Genomic DNA, 24,966 nt, shown 5'->3' with positions numbered 1-24,966 from the left:
CCAAAACATCCCCAGCCCCCTCACTGCCCCCACAGCCAACCAGAGACATCCCCAAAGGGAGGGTGGGGTCCCTGCGGGAGCTGCACTGGGGGGCTGTGGCTGGCCCCGGGTGGGGGGCGAGCACTACTGACAGCCCCACCACCGTGGCAATTCCAGCTCCCCATCTTGGCGTCAGAAAATCGAGAGCGTGCGGCGATGCTAAACGAAGAATCCCCCCCCCCCTCGTTATTTTCGTGCCTTCGCCCGCCCGCTGCGCTGCCCTTGGATTTGATCTGCATCGCCCGGAATCGCAGAATCAACCGCGCTCCCTCCCCCTTCCCCCCTGGAGCCCCGCCCCTTCGGGAGGAGGGCTTTTGCCTCGCTATAGTCACGTGACGGCGCCATCCGGGTCCTTTGCCTTCTCTCCCTCTGCCCAACATGGCGGCTTCAGGTGAGTGGTGCTCGGCGGCCTCCGGGCCCTTGAGACCTGAGCCGGGCCCGGGTCCCTCCTCCGGCCCGAGGACGCTACCCGCTTCCTCGCCCCGGCCCGACCCTCGCCCTTCCCGGCCCGACCGAGGCGAATCCTGTCTGTCTTCTCCTCCACGCAGGGATCGCCCGCGCGCGCACCTCCCCTCCCCTCAGGCCTCGCCGGCGTGCGCGCGCACGGTCCCCCTCCCCCGGCAGCCGGGGCGAGCGCGCCGCGGCTCGGAACGTTCCATCCCGAAACGTTCGGAGCCGCGGCGCGCGCCATCCTACCGTAAGGGGGGGCAGCTGGGGGAGGGGCGGCTCGCGCCGCCGGTGATTGACGGGGGAGCCAGATGGAACCTTCGGTCGCGTGACTGCGCAAGCGCGGGGATTGGCTAGCTGGGGGGGCGGGAGCGGACACGGAGAGAGGAAGAAGGAGACTGGGCGGCACCCACGTGGGTGCGCTGGTGATCGGCGGGGGGGCGAGGGGTGGAACAGCCACTGGCTGCGGGCGGTGCCCAGCCCGGGTGCGTGCGCGGGCCCATCTCTCCGGGGAGAGGGCGGGGTACCGGGCCCTGTCAGTGTGCGCGCCCCTTCCCCGCTCCGCTGCCCAGTCCCCCCACCCCGGACAGACCAGGAGTTCCCCACCGCCACGTGGGGCCCCCCAGACAGCGGGGGGGGGGCTGCATCATCTCCCCCAGGACAGGGCAGGGGGTGCAGGGTGCCCCTGATTTCTCCCCCACCCCAAAACTTAGGGGTGTGGCCTGACAACTCTGCATAGAACCCCGGGGGGGGGGGGCTGCGGCCTGCCCCCAGTGCTGGGTGTCGCTCCTGCCTCACCCCCTGCCCTGATGAGGGGGATGTGAAGCTCCACGCACACCCCAGGGACCAGAGGGTGCAGTTTGCCCACATGGTCCCTTTCTCAGGGGAGAAAAGGACAGCCCAGGCTGGGCACTCGCCACAGATCAGATCCTCGCTAGTTTGCATCTCTTATCTCTGTCCTCAGGGAGTTGGGCAGACCCTCTCCTGGGAGGTTGCGCCCCCCTCTTGAACACATCTTTGCCCCACGCCATTTTGCCTGGCCCTGTTGCAACACCCTTCCTCTTGCTCTGTAGAGTTCTCCCTCCCCCAGGCAGGATCTGCTGCTGTCCCGGCCCTGTGTCCTGGGTGGTAGGGATTCAGTGCCCCTTCTACTGCAGGAAATGGGGTTTGTGCCCTGCTCTGTACAGCTCCTCTGCCCCTTTCTCTTCGATGTACATGGCTCCCCGCCCCTTCCAGGGCTTGCTGTCTGCCTTGTATTTCTAATATGGTGCATAGGGTCAGGACAGAATCCAGGAGGGGTGGGAAAAAGCATTGCAGTATTTACCTTCCCTTCAGAATAAAAGGTGAAAGATTTGGCAGTTCTAAACTGGAAGGGCTTTCTCTGCTGTTGAGATTCATTTACCTCCCTGGATGATGTTGAACTTGAATTTCTATTACTGTCTTAGTCTGAAGAGTGACTTTTATATGCCTTTGAAATGCACCAGACTGCACCATTATCTGCAGGTATTATCCAAAATAAGCTGGAAGGTACGTACCCTTGAATCTCCTAGCAGGGCTCTTCTTTCTAACCCTCTGAACCCAAGACCCCATGCTGAAGAGTTTAATCACACACCCCTTATTGCAAGTTATCCCTTTGGAATATTCCTTCAACAAATGCTGCTATTCATTTAGAAAACCTCTCTGGAGCTAAAGGCCTGTTTGTTTGGGATGGGGGAAGCTCCATTATTTAAATATAGTCTTACCCTGTCTGGAACAATGGGTCTCCCATTAATTTATGTGAAAGATTGGCTTTACTCTGTTGGACTCTTCCTGGCATTCAGCCAGTATTGCTCCATTAGGAACTGAGGGGTCTGTAGCTATTGAGTCAGGATGCCTTTGTTTTAGGGTTATACGGAGGTTCTGCAGTTAACTAGGCGGAGAGCTTTTAAAATAAACTGGCTTCTGTCTCTTATCTCACTGGTTACACTTCTGATGACAGTAACCACAAAAGCCCTATCTGTATGAGAGTCCATTGGTACTAATTCGGTCGGCTGTGTCCCATTCAGTTCCCTAGAGAAAAGGCAGCAGAATGTGTGTGTTTTGTTGCATTTATTTTTCATAGGATGGTAAGTGCAGTGTTTGACATGTAGGAAAGGTCAAGGCATGAGTATAACTGTTCGGGCAATTTTCTTCACTTCACTCACTTTTCATCTAAAATGAGTAATATTTCATCTTTCTGAGTTAAGTACACAACCAACTACATCCCGTATGAACTGCAATAACATTGCTCTGTGTATGACTGAAATGTCAGGGGGCATGGATAAGGATAGTTAAGCAAAACTGAAACACTCTGAATTTGCAGATGCCATTTGGAGTTCCACCAGCAGAACTGTAAGGTCCCATATTTCATAGCAAGCAGTTTGAGGCAGAAATACCTGCCTCTCCCCTAGGTGTTTGCACAAACAGGTCTGTAGCTGACTAGAACCTGAGCCCATGATGTGCTTATGCATTGGTGCAGCCCAAAAAGCAAAATATTGCTTTGAGCTTAAGGATAAGGGAAAGTGATGAAACACACACAATCTCTTAAGTCATTCACTTAGAGCGGCATTAAATATAATACTTACAATATACTAATTCTGCCTTGAATTTTTATTTTCACATTTGCTGGGGTAACTTTTTTTAATGGGGTAAGTTTAAAAAAAAAAAAAAAACTAGCATTTTCAACATTGTATCAAAGGATAAGCAAATAGGCTTTGTGCCTAGGCTGATCAAATTTCCCAACAGTTTTACAAAGCTGCATTAATAAAACATAGATCTCTGTACAAGTGCCTGTACATCTCTTAATAATGGTAATGTTTCAATAAGCTAAGTTTGAGTAGAGCAGTAGCATGACTTTTGTTTGTATATAGCAGCTGGGTAAATTCTGATTCCAGTTCCAACAGCAAGATGTTAAGAAAACACTCTTGGAGGGCTTGGTGCTCCCAGGTATAACTGGTGCCTAGTTTGGAGATTGCCTCCTTGATATGAGCAGAAGCTGCTAATACTGGCCTTATTGGAAATCCACAACTGGCAAGAAAGGGCTTCTTTTGTCCAGGTGGAGTTCCCTGCATTGTTCTTCCTGAGCCATATGAGGTTTTGACAGGTTCATTGATGCATAAGCAGCACTGCGTTCAGCAACAGAAGTTGCTTCATACTGCTCATTCCTGCCTGTGACGTGTCAGCCATTTGATGCAAATTGAGCAAACAGCCAGCCTGCAGGTTTTATGAATGCAGCGTCTGCTCTAGTTAGCAGTGCATTTGCTGTCATTTAGCAACCAATCATTGACACCAAGTAGACATCCTTGGGGGGTGGGAACATGCATGAAACACACCTTCAGCCACTTTCTTTCTGAGCAACACTCGCCTACAGCAGGAGGGCACTTAAGCCTCATTTTCCAAGACAGTCACTGCAGTATGTCGCTGCTGCTGAGCTGCCAGTTCTTTTATCCTTGGCCCATGTCCTAATTCCATTAGTTTACCCCTGACAAACTGAACTTTAACCGTCCTAGAGGACTAACCCAATTTTAATTCTCAGTCCTTGTAGACTCCAGTGCTTTAACAATTGATAGTTCTTAAAGGTTAGCTAGATTCCCCTATCATCCTCATTTGCAAGAGCTCTTGCAACCCCTGCTTGCCATACTCAGCAATAGCATTCCCAGCGTATACGATAAAGACATCAGACTAGAGCATTTTGCAGGAAGGGGGGGCACTTTGGAGTCTTTTCAATTTCTTCTGCTGCATCAAGAGGGTCACCTTAAACACCATGCGACCTTTACCCCTGAGGTTTTCTGGAAGACTCCAAAGTTGCACAGGTAGCAGCATGTGGATTTTGTGTGACCACCTTTAAAATAACTACATTTTGTAAACTGAGCGGCTAATACAGTGGCTATGAACTTCTAAAGCTCACCCCAGGGTAGACATTTCTCATTTAGATCTAATTATCTATAGTGCTGTTTTAGTCACTGGTGAGGCCATGTTCTGCGCAGTGTCTGGAAGTCTGGTTGCTGAATTAGGTGTGTGACAGGAATTGAGAAGGTAGAGCAGAAGGCAACCTGAAAGAAGAGAGATGTTTGCAGTGAAGTAGGGGGATGCTGGCGATATCATTTGAGTGATGGGGGAGGGAGGAAGCAATAAACCTGTGCCTCTGTACTCAAATAGTAAATTATATAGACTCTCCATTAATCACTTATTTCTGACAGATTTTGGGTATAGGACATTATTCTAGGTAGAGTGCAAAGTGGGCTGGCCCTGTGATCAAATATTAATCACTGCTGCTATGTAAGAGTGATACTTCCATAGTCAGCATGGACTCTGTGTAGATGCCTCTGACTCCTCTGGGTGACGGAGGGTACATCTACACTAGAAATGCTACAGCAGTGAGGCGGCAATGCTGGAAAGCAGACACTTAACTGCAGCGATGGAAAAACCCTATTCATTGCAGTAGTAAATCCACCTCTCCCAGAGGAAGAATTCCTCTGTCAGCCTAGTGGTATCTACACTGCGACTGAGGCTGGCTTCATTACATTGCACAAGGAATGAAACTTCGCAGCCCTGAGCGATGTAGTTAAGCCAACCGAACTTTGTCGTGTAGGCCAGCCCTGAGTGCTGTTGAGGGGCTCTGGAAAAGGCAGTATGGCTTAGTGGATAGTGCATTGGACCGGGATTTTGGGCCTGAGTTTCATTGCTGGCAGTGGCCTTGGGTAAGTAGCTTCCTCGCTCCCTGCCTCAGTTTCCTCACCTGTAAAATTTGGATAATGATACTGACTTCCTTTGTAAAGTGCTTTGAGATCTACTGATGATAAAGCACTGGGTAAGATCTCTGCTAGGAGGATAGTAACTACAGGGCGGGCTTCGTAGGTGATGGATTAAAATAGGGGCTAACAAAATGGGATAGGAGAATCTACCCTATATGTTTGTTGTCCTGGCACCTCAAAATTCCTCCTGGCCATAGGAACTGAATGTCTTATTAACTGGAGCTCACTGTTACTCCTTGGAACTCAACCTGCAAGGCTGGAGGAGTTTTAAGGCTCCAAGCCCATTCCCATCTTGCTTGAGGTCAAAACTGCCTGTGCCTCAGGGTTTTTTCCCCTCCTCCTCTTGGCCTAGCCATGAAGTCATAATGCTGAATCTGTGATTTCACAGTTGCTTCCATGGCAACAAAATGAGGTGGTTTAATAAAAAAAGGACCATGTGGCTTTGCTGCAGGATTTAGACTCTAGAGTGGGCTGGGGGGGGAGGAAAGTGAGAAAGACGAGCAGTTCAAGCAAATGCCATGTATCTTTGTTCAGGATCTGCCCAGTTACCATGCAGGCAGCAGAGGAAAGTAAGTAAATTTACTTAAAGCTGCTACATCTGAACCAATTCATTTCATATATTGAGCTGCCCGGTAGGACATGGGAAGTGCCCTGTAGTCAAATTTACTTGAGAAGATTATATGCTGCTGTAAGCAGTGTAGTTGTTTAATGTTGTGGGCAGTCAAGAGCGAGCCACTGCTTGAGAAAGGGAAGAAAAGTTAGGTGGCGCTGGACTCCCTCGGTATGCTGGTAGGGAAAGCTGGGCAGGTTGCAGAGAAATAGATTTCTTGGGAGCTGCTGGAGGAGAAATAGTCATGCAAAGACCCTCCCTCCCAATAGAAAATATCAAGCAGTCTCCAAGCCTGGGTGGAACAGGGGCAGGAGGAGGTAGGGAGGTGGGAGCAGAAAGAAGGGGAACGAATAGAAACGCAGCAGGTACCCCTAAAGGTGTCCTTTGTGTGATGCTGAATGCAGTGGCCTACCCTTGATGTTCTGCAGAAGTCCCATTGATGTCCCTGGGACCAGATGGCCCTAGCTTAGCGGTCTGATTCCCCTCTCACCAATTTTATACCATTCTGGCTTCAATGGCATTCCTTCCTATCATTTGGGTGGAGGAATAATCTGGCCCAGCTAATGAAAATACTTGGATGTGAGCCTGCCTGTGAAGATGGGCACAGTGAAATCCTTGAGGTCCAGGCTCCATAAGGCATGCAGAGGGGGCACTAAAGGTTGAAGCTCAAAGCTGGAACGTCCTCAAGGAGCTAGTAGAAGCCAAAGGAGAGAGCAGACCTGCATCCTACAATCCCAATACGGGTTCTGTGTCATTCCCCATTGCTAAACTTATTAATGCTGAACACATCCTCTGCCTAGTGTGTAGGTTTAAACCAGCCCGTGATCTGGAAACTCCATTTTAAAGACACATTCTTTAAGACACTGAATGAACGCTGGTGATGGGTAAGCTTGCTCATATGACTTCTTTACCACCCCCATGAAAGCCATTGGTGATTTGGAAAGCTTTGCATCAGTGTAGGAAGTGCTACAAGTAATACCTGCTCTGACCAGCCTAAGGGGAATTCTAAAGAGCCTCCTAGGACCTGGCTAATCTTATCACCCAGTATTTCACTGGGTGACTTACTGACTGGGTGGATGAGAGAAGCCTGATGGTCTGGGCCGTGGCATGCCCTGTTATCAAATGGCAGTAATCTGTGGAACCTGCCCATGTTCAGAGTCTATGTTCTTGTGCACAACTGGCAACATGGATGGTAGGCTGTAAAATTGGTTGCTGCCAGGTTATTGGCCTGTAGGAGCAAAAATATTGATATCCGTCTACTTATGATGGCAGCATTTCACTGCAGACTGGCAGGCTTTCCAAGCTTGTGTTTTTTTTTTTTTTTTCTCTCCTCAGGTGGTTAAAGAGAAGTAGCTGATAGGGCTCCTTTGGACGCATGTGGTTACACTGCTCTGACAGCCCATAGCAGAAAGTCTTCCAGGTTGTTTGCTGAAGCTTAAAATAAAGGGAAGGTTTCCAGGAATGTCAAATTGGATTCAGAGCAAACAACAAAACTGCTGAGCAAAAAGCGTTGGCCTATTCTGTGCCCCTCCCTGGGTGTTGGTAGAAGACACTCAGGATGAAGACCCTGTGGAGAGCATGGCTTAAAATTTCTGTGGCAGTTCTGGGTGGTAACTTTTCTGTAGATATTCTTGGATGCCCAGGGAGTTTAGGTGTTCTGTAGGGCACAGTGTCCCAGGAGTTGCAGCAGAGAGCTAAAATTGCAGGGGTGAGGCTTCTTGCTATGCTACAATCTGGATTGAGACCAAAGGGGAATATGGGGTTACAAAGTAAATCCGGTGTGCTGAAAGGTGGGGAATAGGGTTGGGTAATAGGGAAGGTATTATCGGATATTCATTGTGCAGCCAGAACTCGATGTTACTTTTAGTGCCAGGGGCTATACAGCTACATGCTTGTAGCCAATTTGCAGTCATAATACTGATCCTCATCCACCTGAAGAAGAAACATTTTCTGTGCTGTCAGTGAGCAGTTCCCTGCTTGTACCAAAGAGAATGGTAGACAAGGGCTGGTTTATTGGCAGTTGCAGAACGTATTTGAAAGCTAGTAAGATCTATTTTTCATAAAATGCATTTATTGAAAGGTACTAATTGTCACAATACAGAGATCAGTTCTTCATTCCCCTGCCAGAAGGTTGGTAAGAGATCTGTATGAAATGCAGCAACGCTTCTACTAAAGTTTATTGTAGCAACTACTAAAGAGAAAGGCCTACATTTATCAGTGGTTTTGGATGCTCAACTTGAGATACTTTGGAAGGGCCTGACTCTCAGAAGTGTTGAGTATCTGTCCACAAAACATTGAGCACCTGTAAAATGTCTCAAGTTGAGAACCCAAAATCACTCATTGTTTTTGAAAACTCAAGCCAAGTTTATTAGAATTCCATCAACTTCCCCATTTTAAAATGTCCGGTTTCCATTAACTCTCGTCCGTGCTTGTTTTTGGCCTTAAGGTGGCGTTTTGAAAGTTTAAGGAAATTGCTTACTAATTTTGAGTTATATGCAGGTGAAAATCTCTTTTGTTTTTTGCTTTGGTCTTTTGCCACCACAGAAACCCATATTGAGTTGTCTTGTACATACATAATTCACATGCTGCAGTTGAATTGCTGAATCTTTCAAGGTGGGTTATTTTGTGAGTGTGTGTATAGGGGATCAGTAAGGAATTATGTATAGGGGATCAGTAAGGAATTATGCTCTTGCTTTGCACATGCACAGCACAGATTTCCACTAAATGTGCGATGCTGTGCTGGTTACCGATTAACAAACGTGATCTCAGTGTTACCATGGGGTGGTTTTGTGCTGTCATTTCATTGTTCAGTTGCATAATTCTGTCTATGCGTGTGCAAGTACCTGATTAGTGTGTTAGTCTTTTTGTTAATGTAAACAAAATAAAAGTTGCCCAGGTGTACAATTAAAGTTAGTTTTAAAACACAAGAAATGTAGCTGTCAGGCTTTCAGAATAGCTGATCTCCCTCATTGCATGTATAGAATACCAGACTTATTGCATATCTGAGTGCACTTAAACCTATCTAAGGAACTTTCTTGCCACCATCACCATAGTATCTGAGCATCTCAGTCTTAAATGCATTTCTCCTCACAACCTCTGTGTGAGGCAGAGCATTGCTGTTATCCTGTTTTACAGATGGCCTGAATCTCTGTGCTTCGGGTCCCATGTCAGCACTGCAAGCTGTGCCAACTGTAGCATAGACTCTTCCTACATCAACGGAGGGTTTTTTTCTGTCGATGTACTACGCCTCTTGGAAAAGTGGTTTAGCGAGGTCAATGGAAGAATTCTCCAGTTGACCTAGCCACGTTTACACTGACATTTTTCACAGCCCTGAGTGATGTAGCTAGGTCGATCTAATTTTTGTGTTGGCCAAGACCTCAGTAACTTGTCATGTGAAGCCTGTAGCAGATCAGGGAATTGGTTAGCACTGACCACTAGACCATCCTTCCTCCGTAAAATAGACCGTGAAAGGGTTCAAATGGGATACAGTCCTACCAGAGCGTCCAGTCGCTCTCATAGTTCAGGTGACCTGCATGCTTCTCTCACAATAGCATTTCAGCCACCTTGTTGGCAATAGTATATTACTCACTTAGAAGCCAGGAACTCCCAGCACAAGTAGAATGCGTGGGGCTGTAGACTTTTCACAGGAGGGTCACAGAGGCCTTCGAATAATTGTCCATTCTAAGTAGAGGTTGTGGGTGTCGCTGTAATTCATGTAGCTGAGGGATGCTCTGGGACAAAGGAATGAAAGTAGAGAGGTCCATCTGACCTAACAAGGGCTAGGAAAAAAGTGGGGAAGGTTCAAAGTGAGATTTTTAATTTAAATCCAATCTATCAGAAGGGTCCTGAAGAGAACAGCAAAACGGGTCTTTTCTCTGTCCCATTCCCACTGAGTATAGGCCTGAATCCTTAGGCCACAAGCCACAGCCAGAGATGCTAAGTGCTAGTGAGAATTCCTCTGGTGTCGGTTCATAGAGATGCCAGTTAAAATAGCAGGAGTCAAATGCCCAACAAAAGTTATGGTGGAGACCCATGAATAAAAAATCTTTCAACTCCATAGACTAGTCTGGCCGTCTCATGCTATATAACAAGTGGATGGCTTTTATTCTCCCAGTCTGTGGGAATAGTGGGGTGTGGTTTTGTGCTGATGAGGTTTGGCCTAGAGGTGATATGTTATTTTTGCCTGCTCCTCCTGAGTATGTAGGATACTTGCCTCCGTAGGCATCGTGATGGGCAGTAACTCCTCCATTCCCTGTCTTGCTTAATGGAATTAATTGTGCCCAGATGTTACTCACATCTGTCCCCTTCTCCCCTTTAACAGCTAAGAAGAAGAACAAGAAGGGGAAAACCCTTACTCTGACGGACTTTCTGGCAGAGGATGGTGGCAGCGGTGGTGGCGGTGGAACCACCTTTATTCCAAAACCAGTCAGCTGGGCCGATGAAACAGATGACCTGGAAGGAGATGGTACGTTCGTTCCCAAGTTTCCGTACTATTAGCATTCTGTCTCTAGGTACTGTCCCTGAATAGCTTGTGTGTCAGTGAAACCTACTGATGTTAATACATCTTGAAGCTGAAAGATTACAGGAAAAGTGCCTTAATTTTTTTTTAGCTTGTTCACGATGCTCTTGACAGCACTTTGGTCAGTTTCACTGTCACGTTCTGTATATAGTTTCCCTGCATTTGTGAGAGTCTTGTACATCAACAGGGAAAGAACGAAAATTTTCAGTGACACTTAGTATTTGGCACTACTAGTAACACCTAACTCCTTTGAGAGACCAGCTGAGTTCTCTTCTTTATCTGAGGCTTGGTCTGGGGCTCGCAGCAGAGATGTCCTGATTCAGGGATTCCATCTAGGTAGCTCATTCCCTGACTCTGTCCCTTACTGGCTGTACTCAGAGCTCACTGAAAACTTTTCTGTCTGCTGTATTTGACCATTTTGTCCCCGTTTTATCACCAGCTTGGACTCTTGGGTTTTTTTCTTCATCCAGTTTTGTTCATTAGCTGGATCTCATGTTTTTGTGCAGCATATGTGCTATGATATGTTGGGGGAAAGTTGCCCTAAAATACATGACACAGTTGAATTTAATTGTGGGATTGTTTATAATAGTGCTGAACATTTTTCTTGACCATCTTTAATACCTTTATTTTACAGCTGAGGGAGCTGCAAGTAAATTCAAACAATCCCAATGAAGAGGGGATCTGAGAGGCATCAACATCTATAAACTCTCTGGGGTTCTAGCTCAGTATGTCTTGACCATGTGCAAAATTTCTCTTCTAGTTTCCACCACTTGGCATAGTAATGATGATGATATGTACCGAGCCGCACCAATTGACCGGTCCATCCTGCCCACCGCACCTCGGGCTGCTCGGGAACCCAATATAGACAGAAGCCGTCTCCCAAAGTCGCCCCCGTACACTGCCTTTCTGGGAAACTTGCCCTATGATGTGTCAGAAGAGTCCATCAAGGACTTCTTCAGAGGACTCAACGTGAGTATCTGTTATGCAGAATTTTAAGTTTGTGTGACACATACAGGGGCCATGTGGCAGCAGAAGGCAGGTGGGACGTAACTTATGGCTTGTGGAATGCTCTCATCTATTGAGCTCTCAGCACCCTGTAGAGGCTCGTGATATTATACCAGTTCTACAGACTGAAATGACTTGTCCAACATCACCCAAACAGTGAATGAAGTTAGGAGTAAAGCCCAGGATTTTCCTGGCAGAATTGCCTGTATGGATCCCACTTCTGCATGGTTTGTGTCCTTGGCGCTCAGTCCTGTTACATTCTGAGGCTGTGTCTACACTTCAAGCTGGGATATAAGTTCCAGCACAAGGAGATACACCCATGATTGAGCTAGCATGCTAAAAAAGAGTGGAGATGTATGCAGCGGGAGGAGCTAGCCACCCCAAGTATGTGCTTTCTATCAGACTCTGAACTCGGGACGGCTAGCCCCTTCCACTGCTGCAGCTAGACTGCTGTTTTTAGCACACTAACTTGATCAGAGCTAACGTGGGTATGTCTCCCTGAGCTGGGAATTGCACCCCAGCGCAAGGCATAGACATACCCATAATAGTATTGTCTTCTGGGGCCCATCCAAGAGCATAAAAGCATTCATTGCAAGCCATTCACTGCTAAGAGCCGCTGAGGCCGCTCGCAGAACTAGAAGAACAAGTTGACTTCTAACAAGACAAGTGTCTTTTAGAAGGTTTGTTGCCTGAGCCCCAGGCTTCTCCATAACAAGGGCCACTGAGCAGGAGAGCCACTCTTGAAAGCCTTTTATCTTGCACCCCCTCCTGTCTGTAGTCCAAGCAAGGAGATTTCTGCTTCTGTGGTTGATTTAGCAAGCTTGTCTACGTAAAGGAAGCAGCTCCTGGTTCTGGTAGCAAAGGCAGAAACTGTTTGTGTCAGTCTCTTTCTGAGGATCTTCTCCTTGGCATTAGGGTACAAATTTGGGATTATCTTCCTCTATGAACCCTTAGCTGCCAGCAGGACTACATAAGGTCTGTGGGACTCTGGGAATCCAGTCTTCAGATGCCCATAAAGTCTGAACAGCCAGAGGCCAGACGGGGTCCCACAGGTTCAGCCTGAAAGAGAGTTTCTTCTGGGTTTCACCTGTGGCATTTGCTAGACTGGGTGGCAACTTGACTGAGGAAGGAAACAGCTTTAAAGAGGAGTGCAGATTGCTATGAACTATTAATTCAGTCCTAATTAAGCAGGAGGCTCAAACTGTCTTCTTTTGGAAGGCCTGGAATAGAGGGGAGTGGTAGTGGAGGGGAGAGAATTACAGGCAGGAAATTCTTTCCCCTTCCTGAAATAACGCATCACAGTGGTGCTGAAGGTCAATGTGAAATATTACTTGATGTCCCATTGGGTGTTGAACTGAATGTTGCCCACGTGATGATGAGCTCTGCTGCTCACAGCAGATTGTTATGGTCAAAATGACATTGCTTGCATTTCTTGTCCATTTCAGCTTGCATCTATAACTCATTTGTTCTGCCTACTGATGCAGCATCCCCTCCTTCTTGGAAGTAATAGGATGGGTGAAACTCCTGCAGCAAGCCATGAGTCGGATGGGAGCCCAAGTGATAACAGCTGAGGGTTAGGCAGCCCCTGGGATGGGATCTCTTCCACTCCCTAGTCAAACTTGCTCTCCAGCCTGTTCGGCAGAGGGAGCAGGATAGGGCATTGCATGAGCAAGGTGCCTATGACAGTACAACAGGCGGTCCATCACAGTGTCCTGGCCATTGCAATAGACTTCCTAGCACTTGCTGCATATAGCAGCCTAGGGCTGTGCCGAAGACCTAGAATACTTAGCATGCAGAGAAGAAGCCATTTCTCATCTCATATGCTCAAGTTCCACCTAGCTGAAAAATAAATGGGAAGAATAAGGAAGAGATGAGGTCTAGTAAGTGGCTAAGAGTGGATGGGGGTTTAATCTGTGGCAGAGCTGGAAGTAGAACCCAGGAGTCCCAGGCCCAGTTCTGCCACTGTCTTGCTGGGCAGTCTTGGGAAGGACTTCACTGTGCTTCAGTGTCGCCATCTATAGAGGCGTAGCTTTAGGTGGCTGGCAATTGTGAATGCACCTCTGAGAGGTGACCGATGTACTGTATCGGGCTTTGTCTACACTACCACTTTTGTCGGTAAAACGTGTCAGTTGACATAAGTTTAATCGGCAAAAGTGATGATGTGGACAGCGCTGTGTCGGCAGGAGAGGCTCTCCTGCCAGCAAAATGTCTACATGGGAGACCTTACACAGCAGCACAGCTGTAGCGGTACAGGTGACAGCCTTACGTAACCAGTTGGTGAACTCGTTGGTATCTTTACTCCTCAGAGTAAGGGACTGCCTTGTTAATTTCCTGCCAACCAATCTCCGTGGCATTCTGTTGCTTATAATCATCCAATACTTGCCCCCATCCTGTACTTACACCCTAAGTGCATTAGCAAATGACTAGGTACTTTTGGCGGCGGTGGTCCATGCTTCCGAAAGACAACACTGAGCTGCCCTAGCTGGCAAGGTGATGTTTTTTCTTCCAGCAGCAAAAACCTCTTGTTCTGACGGAGTCAAACTGAGCAAATTCGATAGGGAAATATTAATGGGGTGTGTGTGCGCGCGTAATAAATATGGGATGTCAGTTTAATGACCATCGCGAGAATTTTTCCTTCCTCGCTTGCTGAGCTGCAGCTTTCCCCGTATCATTCACTCTTAACCACTGCCCAACAGCTTCTGTAATTCTTTATCAAGCCTATGGCTTGTCACATGTGGCTTATCTGAACACAATTTGAGCTCCTTGTTTGAGTGTAACCTCCACAAACCACTGTGATAATACGCTGTGGCTTTGAGCTGTGTGCTGTTTCTCTCTAAGCAGGAAGCACAACTGGGAGCAACTGTGCTGATGAAGTGGTTAATCAAGTGGAAATCATTAATGTGATAGAATTTGGTTTAGCCTTTGAAGTGACATTTACTACTTTAAGCAAACTGTGCTGTAAGCGGTGATATTAGTTTAAGTTCTGCATCCCAAACCTAATGGTAAGCGTTGTGTTAGCTGCACTTCCTGGCAGTGGGATGTCATCTGTAGTTAATTGTGCAGCTGGCAATAAAACTGCTGTTCCTGTTTTCCATAATCTAGCTTGAAGGGTCTTTCCATTGAAGCAGGTCAGCAATTGGCCTTAGATGAGGACCTTATCTGGTAATATTAAGTAAGCTGTGGAAATGGGTGGGGTTCATAGGGCGCATTCATTGCAGGGTGGGGAGAGCGCATATATAATGATGTGCAAAGATCCTTTTGCAGATTGTGTAAGTGTGAAGCGTTCTGACCTGTGCTGCCAGTTCTAACCCCAGCCTAGGTCAATTCTGATCAGTGCTCTTCTTTGGCCTATGCGAAATGGGGAGGAAGGGGCAGCAGTTGTCTCTGCTCCTGGTAGTTCTCAGCAGAGGTTAAAGATTGAAAGACTCGCAGACCTTGTTTTCACCAGGAATGCCAAGAAAGCTTGCTCTGCCACTGCCTGTGTTTTCTCTGTTCTGTGGATAAAGACCTTCAGTCTCCAGGGCTGACAGTCAGACATCATTTACCAGTGCCAAATTCTTCATTCCAAACTACTATCTGGGTTCTCAGACAATAGCACTTTAAACAGGAACCAGGCCCATGTGTTTCTGATATACTAATCCTCTTATTTGCCTGCAAGCGAACTATGCTGTCTGGCTTGCTTAATTCATAAATCTTATTTGAGTCACATGACTTTGGATAACTCAATATCTCATATTTGGAGACCACATGCCTTCTCCAATGGATTTGAACTGCCAGATGAATGTGTAGTTAAACCCAATCCTATTCAGTCTTCCTCTACATCGCTCATCAAGGGATCCTGACCCTTCTAATGAGAATCTTCCTTTCTGTTCCCAATTGACTGCAGATAAGTGCTGTGCGTTTGCCCCGGGAACCTACTAACCCGGAGAGGTTGAAAGGTTTTGGTTATGCCGAGTTTGAAGACCTGGACTCCTTGCTCCGGGCTCTGAGCCTCAATGAAGAGGTGAGTTGAAACCTGCAAAGAAATGGGATCAAAGCAATTCCCAAAACTCTTGCTTCCAGACCCCAGGTGGCTTCACAGGGTGTTCTGGGGCCCGGTTAACGGACACTGTGCCTCGAAGTGTTCAAAGATCTCCCTAGAACAAACTGTCTAGGCACCCCCACATCCTCAGGCTGAAAGGCTAATGAATCTGGTATTGTGTGTTCAGTCTCTAGGGAACAGAAGGATACGAGTGGATGTTGCTGATCAAGCTCAGGATAAAGGTGAGAACTGCCTGGAATAGGTAGCAATTTTCTTCTCTGATCAGATAAACTGAATGCTGACAAATTAGGCACCACACCGCAAGGCAGCTGTCCTCATGACTGAATCTGCCTTAAGACTGGAGCTCCTGAACAGCTGGCTGGCAGCCTTACCTCCCTCTGACCTAAATAGTTCAAAGGCAGCATACAAGTCCTCCTTGTTCGTGTGTGCTGTTCTCAGACTCACTGCAGGGCCCAGGCTTCTGCACATCTGCACGCTTTGCTAAAGGGGTAGCTGGAATGTTCAGAGGCTGCTGGCTATCGATCTGCAACATTAGGGCAGCCCTCCTCTGCCCCACCGCCCACGTACGGTCCTTGAATCTGGCTGGGGCTGTTCATCCTTCTAAAGCATCAGTCAGAGGTTCTTGTTGCCATTGATGTATTAACTGCAAGGCAACATGCCGAACGCAGAGATGTCGTATTCGTCTCAGTGCATTTCAAATCCATGGATTTCCCCTTTGGTGTCCAGCCCTTGGGCATTTGAAGACTTGACCTTGCAGGCCTGACTCGACTGTCTGGTTCCCTTCCTCCTGCAGACAGGGACGATCGCTCCTTTGGCAGAGATCGTGATCGCAACCGGGACTCGGAGAGATTTGAGACTGACTGGAGGGCTCGTCCTGCTACTGATAGCTTTGATGATTACCCTCCACGCAGGAGCGAGGATAGCTTTGGAGACCGTGAGTTGGCTGAGAACCCTCCCTCTATGCCCATCATAGTATCTAAACACTACCTGTGAAATGTTAGTTCCACGCCTCCTCTTGGGTTTCTTCTGGGATTTGCTGAGGGTGGCAATTTATTGGTTTCCTAAGGTGGATCTGCAGATCCCCAGATTTGAGGAGTCAGATCCTGTGTCTCCCTCATACTCCAGCAATACCCTTCCTTTTTGGATGGTGTCTGCTGGAAAACTGCATTACTGTGGTATCCTAGCGTGCTTCTTTTCAGCTCTGCACATGGTGACCAAGTCAGTTACTGGGTGGAGGCCAGACCCATTCTATGTAGGTAGGCTCAGGTGTTTGACTGGGACCAGGAGATCTGAGGCCTGCTCTCAGCTCTGCAACAGGTTTGTGTTATGACCCTGGGCAAGTTCGTCTCGGTGCCTCTGTTTCCCATCTGCAGAATGAGTAATAATGCTTCCCTGCTGTACCGGGGCGTTGAGGGTAATGTACGTGACATTTCAGTACCATTGGCCAAGTGCCGTAGACAGTCTGCTGAAATAGGTGATTCAACAAGTGATCAAAGGTGGGAGGAATGAATTGAACCGTGTATAGTCTTTGCCAACTGAGCTCCTTGGGACGGTGTGTCAATTTAGGGCGTGTCTACACTACAAAATTAAGACGACACACAGCCACCGCAGTAGTTTAATTCGGTTTTTAATGTCCACACTGTACTCCTTCTGTCGGTAGTGCATGTTCTCACCAGGTGCACTTGCACCAATTTAACTGACATTGTGGGGCGCTGACAGCTGGAGTCCTGCCCCCCTGAGGCTGACAGCTGGAGCCCTGCTGCACCTTCCCCACATCCCCTTACCAGGAGGTGACCACAGCTCAGGCTCTCCTCTCCCCAACCCCCTCAATCCCTCAGCAGCTGTCAGCCCCGGGCTTGGGCTCCGGCTGTCAGCCCCGGGAGGCAACAGGTGATGTAAGCAACACATTTATCTACATGGACACCGCGTTGACCTAACTACATTGGCTTAAGCGTTAACACCTTTTGCGGACATGGAATTAAATCAGTGTGGTGGGTGACTTGCATCGGCAGGGGCAACATTAGGTGAATGTAAACTGCCTTACATCAGCCTAACTTTGTAGTGTAGACTAAGCCACAGTGTTTCGGGAATAGTGCGTAGTCCTTCAATACTGCCTGCCTTGTACTGTAGCCTTCCTTTCTCTCTCTAGGGTATCGGGACCGCGATCGTTACAACGATTCGGACCGGTATCGCGATGGCCCTCGCAGGGATATGGATCGCTTTGGGGGCCGAGATCGTTACGATGACCGTAGTAGAGACTACGATAGAGGAGGTAGTATGGCTTCAGAGGCTTTCCTATGATCTGATGGGTCAGGGTATCAAACTGCACGTCAATTGGAGTCTTTCTGTCCAGAGCTTGCACTAACCAGTGACAAAGCACTTCAGTTGTGCAGCTCCCAGGTCTATTGTTATTCCCCATTCTAGAAGTGGGGGGTGGAAGGTAGGCCATTTATTGTATGCCTCTGAGCTGCAGTTCACTTAACCCTCTTGGTGCTAGATGATGTGCACCGACCTGCCCTGATACTTACATTTCATAGTGCCCACTGGCTGCGCAGATCCAGAGACGTTGGGTTGGCTCCTGCATGTACAGGTCACCATTGCCCTGTTCTTGCCTTCCTGTTTGGGGAATGTTGCGTAAACTTAGAGGGGCCTCCCTCTCCTGCACTTCATCAACCATCCTCTGGTGTAATGCTCCATTGCTCAGGAGTAACCAGCGCTGCTTTCCCTCTCCTCCTCCTGTAGGCTATGATTCCAGGGTGGGCAGCGGCCGGAGAGCCTTTGGCACTGGGTACCGTCGGGACGATGACTTCAGAGGGGGAGGTGACCGTTACGAAGATCGCTATGAAAGGAGGGACGACAGGGTGGACAGGTGGAGCTCCCGGGATGACTACGCCCGGGATGAAGTTCGTCGCGATGATAGAGGTAAAGGCTCTGCTTGTTCTCAGGGGGTGGGCTCAACAGCTGGAAGGAAGCTGAGCTTGGAGGGTTGGTAGCCAGTGCACCCAGTGCTCCTCTCTCCTCCGAGCTGGCTCTTCCTGGGGTCCTGTTCTGAGCAGATCCCATGGCGTTTGCCCTCAGTCGCTGTCCACTTCATCCAATGTAGGTCCCACTCAGAGGCCAAAACTGAACCTGAAACCGCGCAGCGCCCCCAAGGAGGAAGACTCCTCGGTGGCCCCTGCCACTCAGTCCAGCCGCGCAGCCTCTATCTTCGGGGGTGCCAAGCCTGTGGATACGGCCGCAAGGGAGCGGGAAGTGGAAGAGCGGCTACAGAAGGAGCAGGAGAAGCTGCAGCGTCAACTGGAGGATGATAAACCAAGGCTAGAAAGGCGGCCCCGAGAGAGGTAGGTGGCAGGAGGGGGCTGGAACACCATTGGGAGCAGCTCGCTACGTGAGCTGCCTGACTGCACCTGGTGGTTGTGTGGTGTGCACACTGCCCCTCTCACCACATCCTTCTTCTAAATTGTACATACTAGGTTGCTGAGCCTCAACACGCCTGCAAAGCTGTGTACCGCTCTGATAAAGGGTGCTGGAGATGTGACTGTTCCCCTGTGTAATATTGCAACGTCTGGTTGTTTTCATCCTTTGGAATAATGTTGTCAAAGGCCATACGTTCGTTAGAATTCCAGGCGGCTCCGTAAACCTAAAAGGAGTGGTCGGCCCTAGTAGTGGGCTCCTGCTATGTCCTAGTCACCGAGGCAGCTGTACCTTCTTGACTTGTATTGTCAGAAGATGGGCTTGATTCTCTCTTGGGTGACTTTTGAAGAGAGGCAGCCTTGTCCAGTGGGTAGGGCATGGGCCTGGGAGTTGAGACGCGAGTTCTAGTTTCGCCTTGGGCAAATCTTACTCTCTGTGCTTCACGTTGCCCATCTGTCAAAGAAAGGTAGTGGTGATAGCCCTCCTTTGCTGTCTCTCTTGAGATCAGCAGACGGGAAGCGCCAAGCAATTGTACTGCCTTCCCCAGCTTTGGGGTGCAGAGGGGCCCTTTGCCCACTCTCTCCTCCAGCCCCACACCCAGTTCTTACTGGACATTACAGTTTGATCAGACTTTCTTCCCCCTCTCTATTGTAGACACCCCAGCTGGCGTAGTGAAGAGAACCAGGAGCGCTCACGGACAGGGAGCGAGTCCTCACAGACTGGGAGCACAGGCCCGTCCGTGGGAACTGGCCCAACGGGAAGAAGTAAGTCAGGGACGGGATGAGTCAGCCTGGAGCAAGCCTGTCTTTGTCAACTCGTTTCCCAAGTCGGCTGCTTAGCCCCACTTCTGTTGAAAGCCCCGTCACGTGTGTAGGCGGCGTGTGGGGAAGGATCGCTAGCAAGACCCGGTGGATGGTTGCACGGGACCAAGAACATCTGTGATGCTCAAACGCTTGTTCACCAGACTCCTCTGGTGCAGCCTCCGTCGTCAACGTACCCTCATCCTGTCCCGCAACAGAGCAGGTGCCATGTGAGGCCTAGCTTCCTGGCTGCTCTAGCAATCAGGTTTTATTGGTCACGTGCTACACAAGAGCCACTCGTCAGGTTACTCGTGGGCAATCTTAGGTCAAACCTGCTGGCCTCAGACAGGCAAGAGTCCTAAGGTGATAGTTAAGGGGCTGTCGAGGTCAATGACCCGGGCTGCCCAGATTGGAATAATTGGGGACCTGTCCATACCACCTCCCTTGGGCTAGATACATTTGGGGGAAGTCTTGCCTGTCCACGTCAATTGTGCTCACTGCCATCTCCTGTCTTTACAGCCACCCGAAGGAGGGAGAGCGAGAAGTCCTTGGAAAATGAAACCTTCAGCAAAGAGGACGATGCCCCGTCTCCCACCTCCAAGACCCCCAAGGAAGAGAAGCTCCCTCTGAAAGTGATGCCAGCACCACCGCCGAAGGAGAACGCCTGGGTTAAACGCAGCAGCAACCCCCCTGCCCGCTCCCTGAGCTCTGACACAGAGCAGCACTCTCCCACAAGGTGAGTGTTTGTACCGAGTGCCTGCTCGGGGTCTGATCTGTCATCCCTAGATGCATGCAAGGAGCTCCAGTTACAGAAGGGAGGTTAAAACTCCCGTGGAGATGAGCTGCTGTTCTGTTCTCCATTGAAACAATGGTGAATGCAGCATGCACCTTTGTAGAGCTTAGCTTCAGGCAGTGGCCTCAGGTTTGAGTCTGGTTTTGGGGCTTCTGGTTGGTTCTTGTATGACCCACATGTGGCTGCTGCAAACCCAAGGTTGAGGTTCGTCAAGAAGCAAATAGCTCTCAAAGTCAGCAGTATCCCAAGCACCTGTCAGAGGATGCAGCGTCCCTGATGTTCACGTTTTGTTCTTTTTTTCCTAGCAGCAGCCAGGCAGCACCAGCCCTGCTGTCGGAGGAGAGAGCACCACCTAAGAGTGCTCCCAGGAAAGGTACGGTCAGGGTTTGTTTCCACTTGTAGGGCAAGAAGGGTTGAGAATTACTGAGGTGGACTAACCCTGCTGCTCCCTGGTTTGATGCCCTTAGTTCTATGGCATTAGCACTGTGGAGTTAAGGGGTGGTTCCAGGTTTGGGAATTGCTATTGTTCGTATGGCTTATTGATCTCAGCAGGACCAAAGGGTAAAAAACTCTATTCAAGTTCTAGTGACTTTAAACTGTTCCTCTGCTGGACAGTAGAGGGCAGCAGTCTCCTCCCTGCATTGATGGGAGCAGAAATGGACAGTTCCTTCAGACTGAATTCAAACACTCATCTTTGTCCGCATAGATGTTTGACCAGCCGCAAAGGGAAAACTGCCATGGGTCTGAAAGTGTAACCCCTCACTAGTCTGCATTTCTGTTGGAGTTTCTGTGGTTGGGGGAACCTCACTTCCCGTGCTGTTGTGACTGCAAAGCCTCCTGCCTCAACGCTGGCTTAACTGGTTTGGGGGGTGGATTAACCTGAAAAGTGCTGAATTAACAGCCCAGGAGAACAGAGATTCAGATCCTCTGCCTGCTGTAGAGACAGTAACAATGCCACGGGCTACGGCCTGTGTAGGAGACGGTTGGAAAACAGCACATTTTGGAGCAAGCACAAAGAGTCCTTAGTCTGAAGTAGCATGTGCGAGATGGTTCAGGAAGCATCTTCCAAGTAATGTAATTGACCTCAGATTCCCTTGGATAGGGCCCTACCAAATTCACAGCCATGAAAAATGCGTCATGGACCGTGAAATCTGGTCTTTTGTGCTTTTACCCTATACTGTACAGATTTCATGGGTGAGACCAGCGTTTCTCAAATTGGGGGTCCAGACCCTAAAAGGGAGTTTTGGGGCAATCACAAGGTTGTTCTATGGGGGTTGTGGTATTGCCACCCTTACTTCTGCGCTGCCTTCAGATCTGGGTGGCCAAAGAGCGGCTGCTGTTGGACAGGCGCTCAGCTCTGAAGACAGCACCCCGCCAGCAGCAGCGCAGAAGTAAGGGTGGCAATACCATACCGTGCCACACTCCTGCACTGCTGCTGGGGGCAGCTCTGCTTTCAGAGCTGGGCTCCCAGCCAGCAGCAGCATGAAATTTACGATTTTTAAAATCCTATGACTGTGAAATTAACTAAAATGGACCATGAATTTGGTAGGGCCCCACTTATGGGGGAAGGGATAGGCTTTCGTAAAAGGGAGAAGCAAGTCATGGATGAACCCTAAAATTCTTAACTTGACATGGAGGCTGCTTAAGTAACCGAGGGTCACAGAAGACACACTAAACAAAAGAGGAAGCAGGAAGGCAAAGAAACTAGGAGAGTGAAATGCCAAAGGGGCCAGTTGAGCTGAATAGGTATCCCTCCGAACATGGACAGCCAGCCCTTGTGGAGCCAACAGGGAGGAGCAGGTAACAGGCAGTAGGAAGGCTCAGATGGATTTTGGGCCTTGTCTGTAAGCTGTTTGGGGTAGTGTTGTGCCATGTGTATCGCAGGCTGCCTAAGGGCTTGCTAAAAACGCACGACAGAACTTGGAGTGTGCAGCAGTAGGGTCCACCCGACATCTAGTGCGCGGCAGGCTAGTATGCCCTAGCTTGCTGCACTGGAACTGTTCAGATACACAGGCCTTAAGTGGTTGGTTGAGATTTTGCGATGTTAGTGAGAGGGAAGGTTTCATCGGCCCTTTTTTCTTCAGGAGATGAGAACAAACCAGATGAGGGGAAGGATAGCGTTCCAAAAGGTCGAGGTGGCCCAGGAGACGGAGGCAGTAGAGATCATTGGCAAGATTCAGATAGGTACGTCTGTCTGTCTTGGGGTGCCTCATCTTCCCCTTCTCCTCCCGCCAGGCCTATTTCAACGACTGCTTCAGATTTGAGCAGCATTCCAGTGTCCCGCACCAGCCCCCTCTGACCTAACCAGCGGCAGGTGTGGCGTGTCTGACCGTCTGCAGCGCTGGGGTCAGGCCTTAAATCTGTGTACTGAGCTGTTACTGCCTCGTTGGTAATGCTAATGCTGATGCTTCCATGCTGGGAGCCGGCTTTGCCTGGTTCAGCAGCCACTGCCAACTGAAGCACAAAGCACTGGCTGATGTAATGGTCTCATGACTCCTCGTTCTCCAGTTGGGCATGAGGCGGGGTGGTCTGTTCCAATAGACTGTGCCAGGTATTTTAAAAACACTGCACCACCTGAGCTGACCTCGGTTTTAGTTCTCACTAACTTCAAAATGCTCATTTTGGGCCTTTACCAGAAGGGTAAAATCCAACCCTTCAGGTCTTCCCCTGCATTCCCTAGACACCTTGTCAGCGTCTCCCCCATTGCCCTGCCCCAATGATGCCTCTCTTCTCATGTAAGTCCCTGGGGTTTTGCTAGAGCATTCATACAGGTGGCTTTTATGTGAAAGGGCTGACGTCAGAGAGCTGAGCACGTAACTAGCCATGCCCTTGGGGACGGGCCAGGACTCCCTCCGTCGTCCACTTACCCAGCTCCTAATCATCTAGCAGTAGTCAGTAAAATAGCTACACAGCCTCCCTCGCCACCAGAAGTAGGCACGTGCAGACTTAATTCCCCTGCAGAGGATCTATAAAGCTAGTGTCCCTCCTTAACTGGACTGATGCATGCCGTGTCTGGTCAGCAGTCAGCGCTGGGCCGAGAACCAGGCTGTGTGAAACTCCAATGGCTAGCCTGTACGTTCGACGTGAAATTGGCCATTTTCTCTTCTCCTTGATTGGCACCCCTTTCAAATCCAGTGTGCACCTATCGTGGGCACAGCAGTAGCCTGGTAGTGGCGCACTGGCTCCATTGGCAGCTCCTCCAGCTAAATGAACGCTTGTTCAACTGAAACTCTGACTCTTGCAGGAAAGAAAGCAAGAACGATCATGACTCGCAATCTGCATCTGAGCCAAAGAAGCCCGACGAGAATACAGCCTCTGTAAGCATTTAATCTACTAGCTGCTGCTTGAAGCACAGGGCAGCGTGTGGGGAGAGGAGGGCTGGTCTTGCAGTTAAAGATGCTGGACTGAGACTTCAGAAACCTCAGATCGATTCCTACCTGTTCCGTGGACTTCCCGAGTGCCATCTACTGCTCCTGTTCTCTATTCCCCATCTGTCAGATGAGGCTATTCTGCCTCTAATGTGGGAAGATAAATTCATTGTTTGGGAAGTACTCGCATACTGTGGTAAGGGGTGTGGGGTATAAATACCTTGATTAAAAACCACAGCGAAAACCCTTTGGTACGTAGTGGTAGCTGGGTGTGATTCTCCTATGAAATGATGTATCCAAACTGAAGTGTCAGGCTATTGAACTCTCTGTCACAAAGAGGCTGCCAAGTTGCTGACCTGGTGTTTCATTCCCCGTTTAACCTGCCGTATTTCTTGCAGAAGTTCAGCTATGTTAGCAAGTACGCTGCTCTGTCAGTGGATGGTGAAGATGAAGTGGAGGAAGACAATTACACTGATTAAAATCTCCAGACCCTGCGCTGTCTCCTAGCCGATCGCCACCCAGGAACATAGGAAAAGCAAACCAAACCAGACGAGACAGAAATAAAATGTAAAACTCAACATCTCCTGGAGACCTTTCTTAAACTTTTTTTAAAAAACAAAAGGAAACCATTTCTCTTGCATGCTGCTGCAGCCTTTAAAGTATTGAACTAACTGGAGAATCTCTGCAAAGTGTAGCGAGAGAGAAGTGCAAGTTTTAAAAAGAAAAGGGCGACTCAGCGTGGTTTCCAGTGTGACTTGAGCATAGGCCCTGTCACTTAGAGTGGACGTTTAACATGTTAGCCAGCCAGGTGTCTTGGAGAAGCCTGAGCAGATTGGGCAGTAGGACAGCTAATTAAGGAAGAACTGGCTTTTCTCCCACATCTTGCTAGCCTAAATGGATGAATTCTGCAATGTTACCTTAATAAATGATCACTTTGAAGGTAGGATATCTAGTCCATGAGGTTATTCTGGCTTCCTTCCTTAAGCGGCCAGCTCTTCCTTTCCAAAACCCAGTGCAATACAAAGCATTTCCCAGTGCACTAGGGAAGGAGAAGACTGTCTTGCTGTCCCAACAGCGGAGGATGGGATGAGACGTTGAGGTAGAGAGGGGGTGTTGAACCGTGCCCGTCTCTGAAATGAGCTTCGAATCCTGACACT

General features: G+C 49.0%; 1 protein-coding gene across 5 annotated transcripts; it reads left to right on the top strand.

Annotated features, from left to right (window-relative positions):
• Window positions 1–362: 362 nt before the first annotated feature.
• Window positions 363–24,752, top strand: EIF4B (eukaryotic translation initiation factor 4B). Of its 5 annotated transcripts, none has more exons than XM_026660747.2 (16): window positions 363–430; window positions 1,932–2,013; window positions 10,190–10,333; window positions 11,148–11,356; window positions 15,279–15,395; window positions 15,601–15,655; window positions 16,228–16,368; window positions 17,584–17,706; window positions 18,177–18,356; window positions 18,538–18,775; window positions 19,503–19,612; window positions 20,168–20,384; window positions 20,747–20,814; window positions 22,526–22,625; window positions 23,686–23,758; window positions 24,208–24,752. In XM_026660747.2, exons 2-16 carry the CDS (start codon window positions 1,962–1,964, stop codon window positions 24,286–24,288), a joined length of 1,908 nt encoding a protein of 635 aa, XP_026516532.1. In that variant the 5' UTR covers window positions 363–430; window positions 1,932–1,961; the 3' UTR covers window positions 24,289–24,752. The 5 variants fall into 5 exon arrangements, with proteins under 5 accessions (XP_026516532.1, XP_026516533.1, XP_026516531.1 ...); XM_026660748.2 differs by having other exon boundaries at window positions 17,584–17,709; window positions 20,750–20,814; XM_026660746.2 differs by having other exon boundaries at window positions 17,584–17,709.
• Window positions 24,753–24,966: the final 214 nt, after the last annotated feature.

This window comes from Terrapene carolina, unplaced genomic scaffold (assembly GCF_002925995.2).
Source record: "Terrapene carolina triunguis isolate 2854851 unplaced genomic scaffold, T_m_triunguis-2.0 Scaffold836, whole genome shotgun sequence".
NCBI lineage: Eukaryota > Metazoa > Chordata > Testudines > Emydidae > Terrapene > Terrapene triunguis.
Note: the sequence above shows the minus strand (reverse complement) of the source record. Positions and strands in the feature narration are given on the sequence as shown.

What these genes read in the sequence shown, in the direction of transcription:
- EIF4B (XM_026660746.2), top strand. Translation starts at nt 1,962, where the DNA reads ATGCACCAGACTGCACCATTATCTGCAGGTATTATCCAAAATAAGCTG. An exon ending in TGATCAAGCTCAGGATAAAG is followed by an intron (nt 15,656 to 16,227) that starts GTGAGAACTGCC and finishes TTCCTCCTGCAG; the next exon opens with ACAGGGACGATCGCTCCTTT. An exon ending in AACTGGCCCAACGGGAAGAA is followed by an intron (nt 19,613 to 20,167) that starts GTAAGTCAGGGA and finishes CTGTCTTTACAG; the next exon opens with CCACCCGAAGGAGGGAGAGC.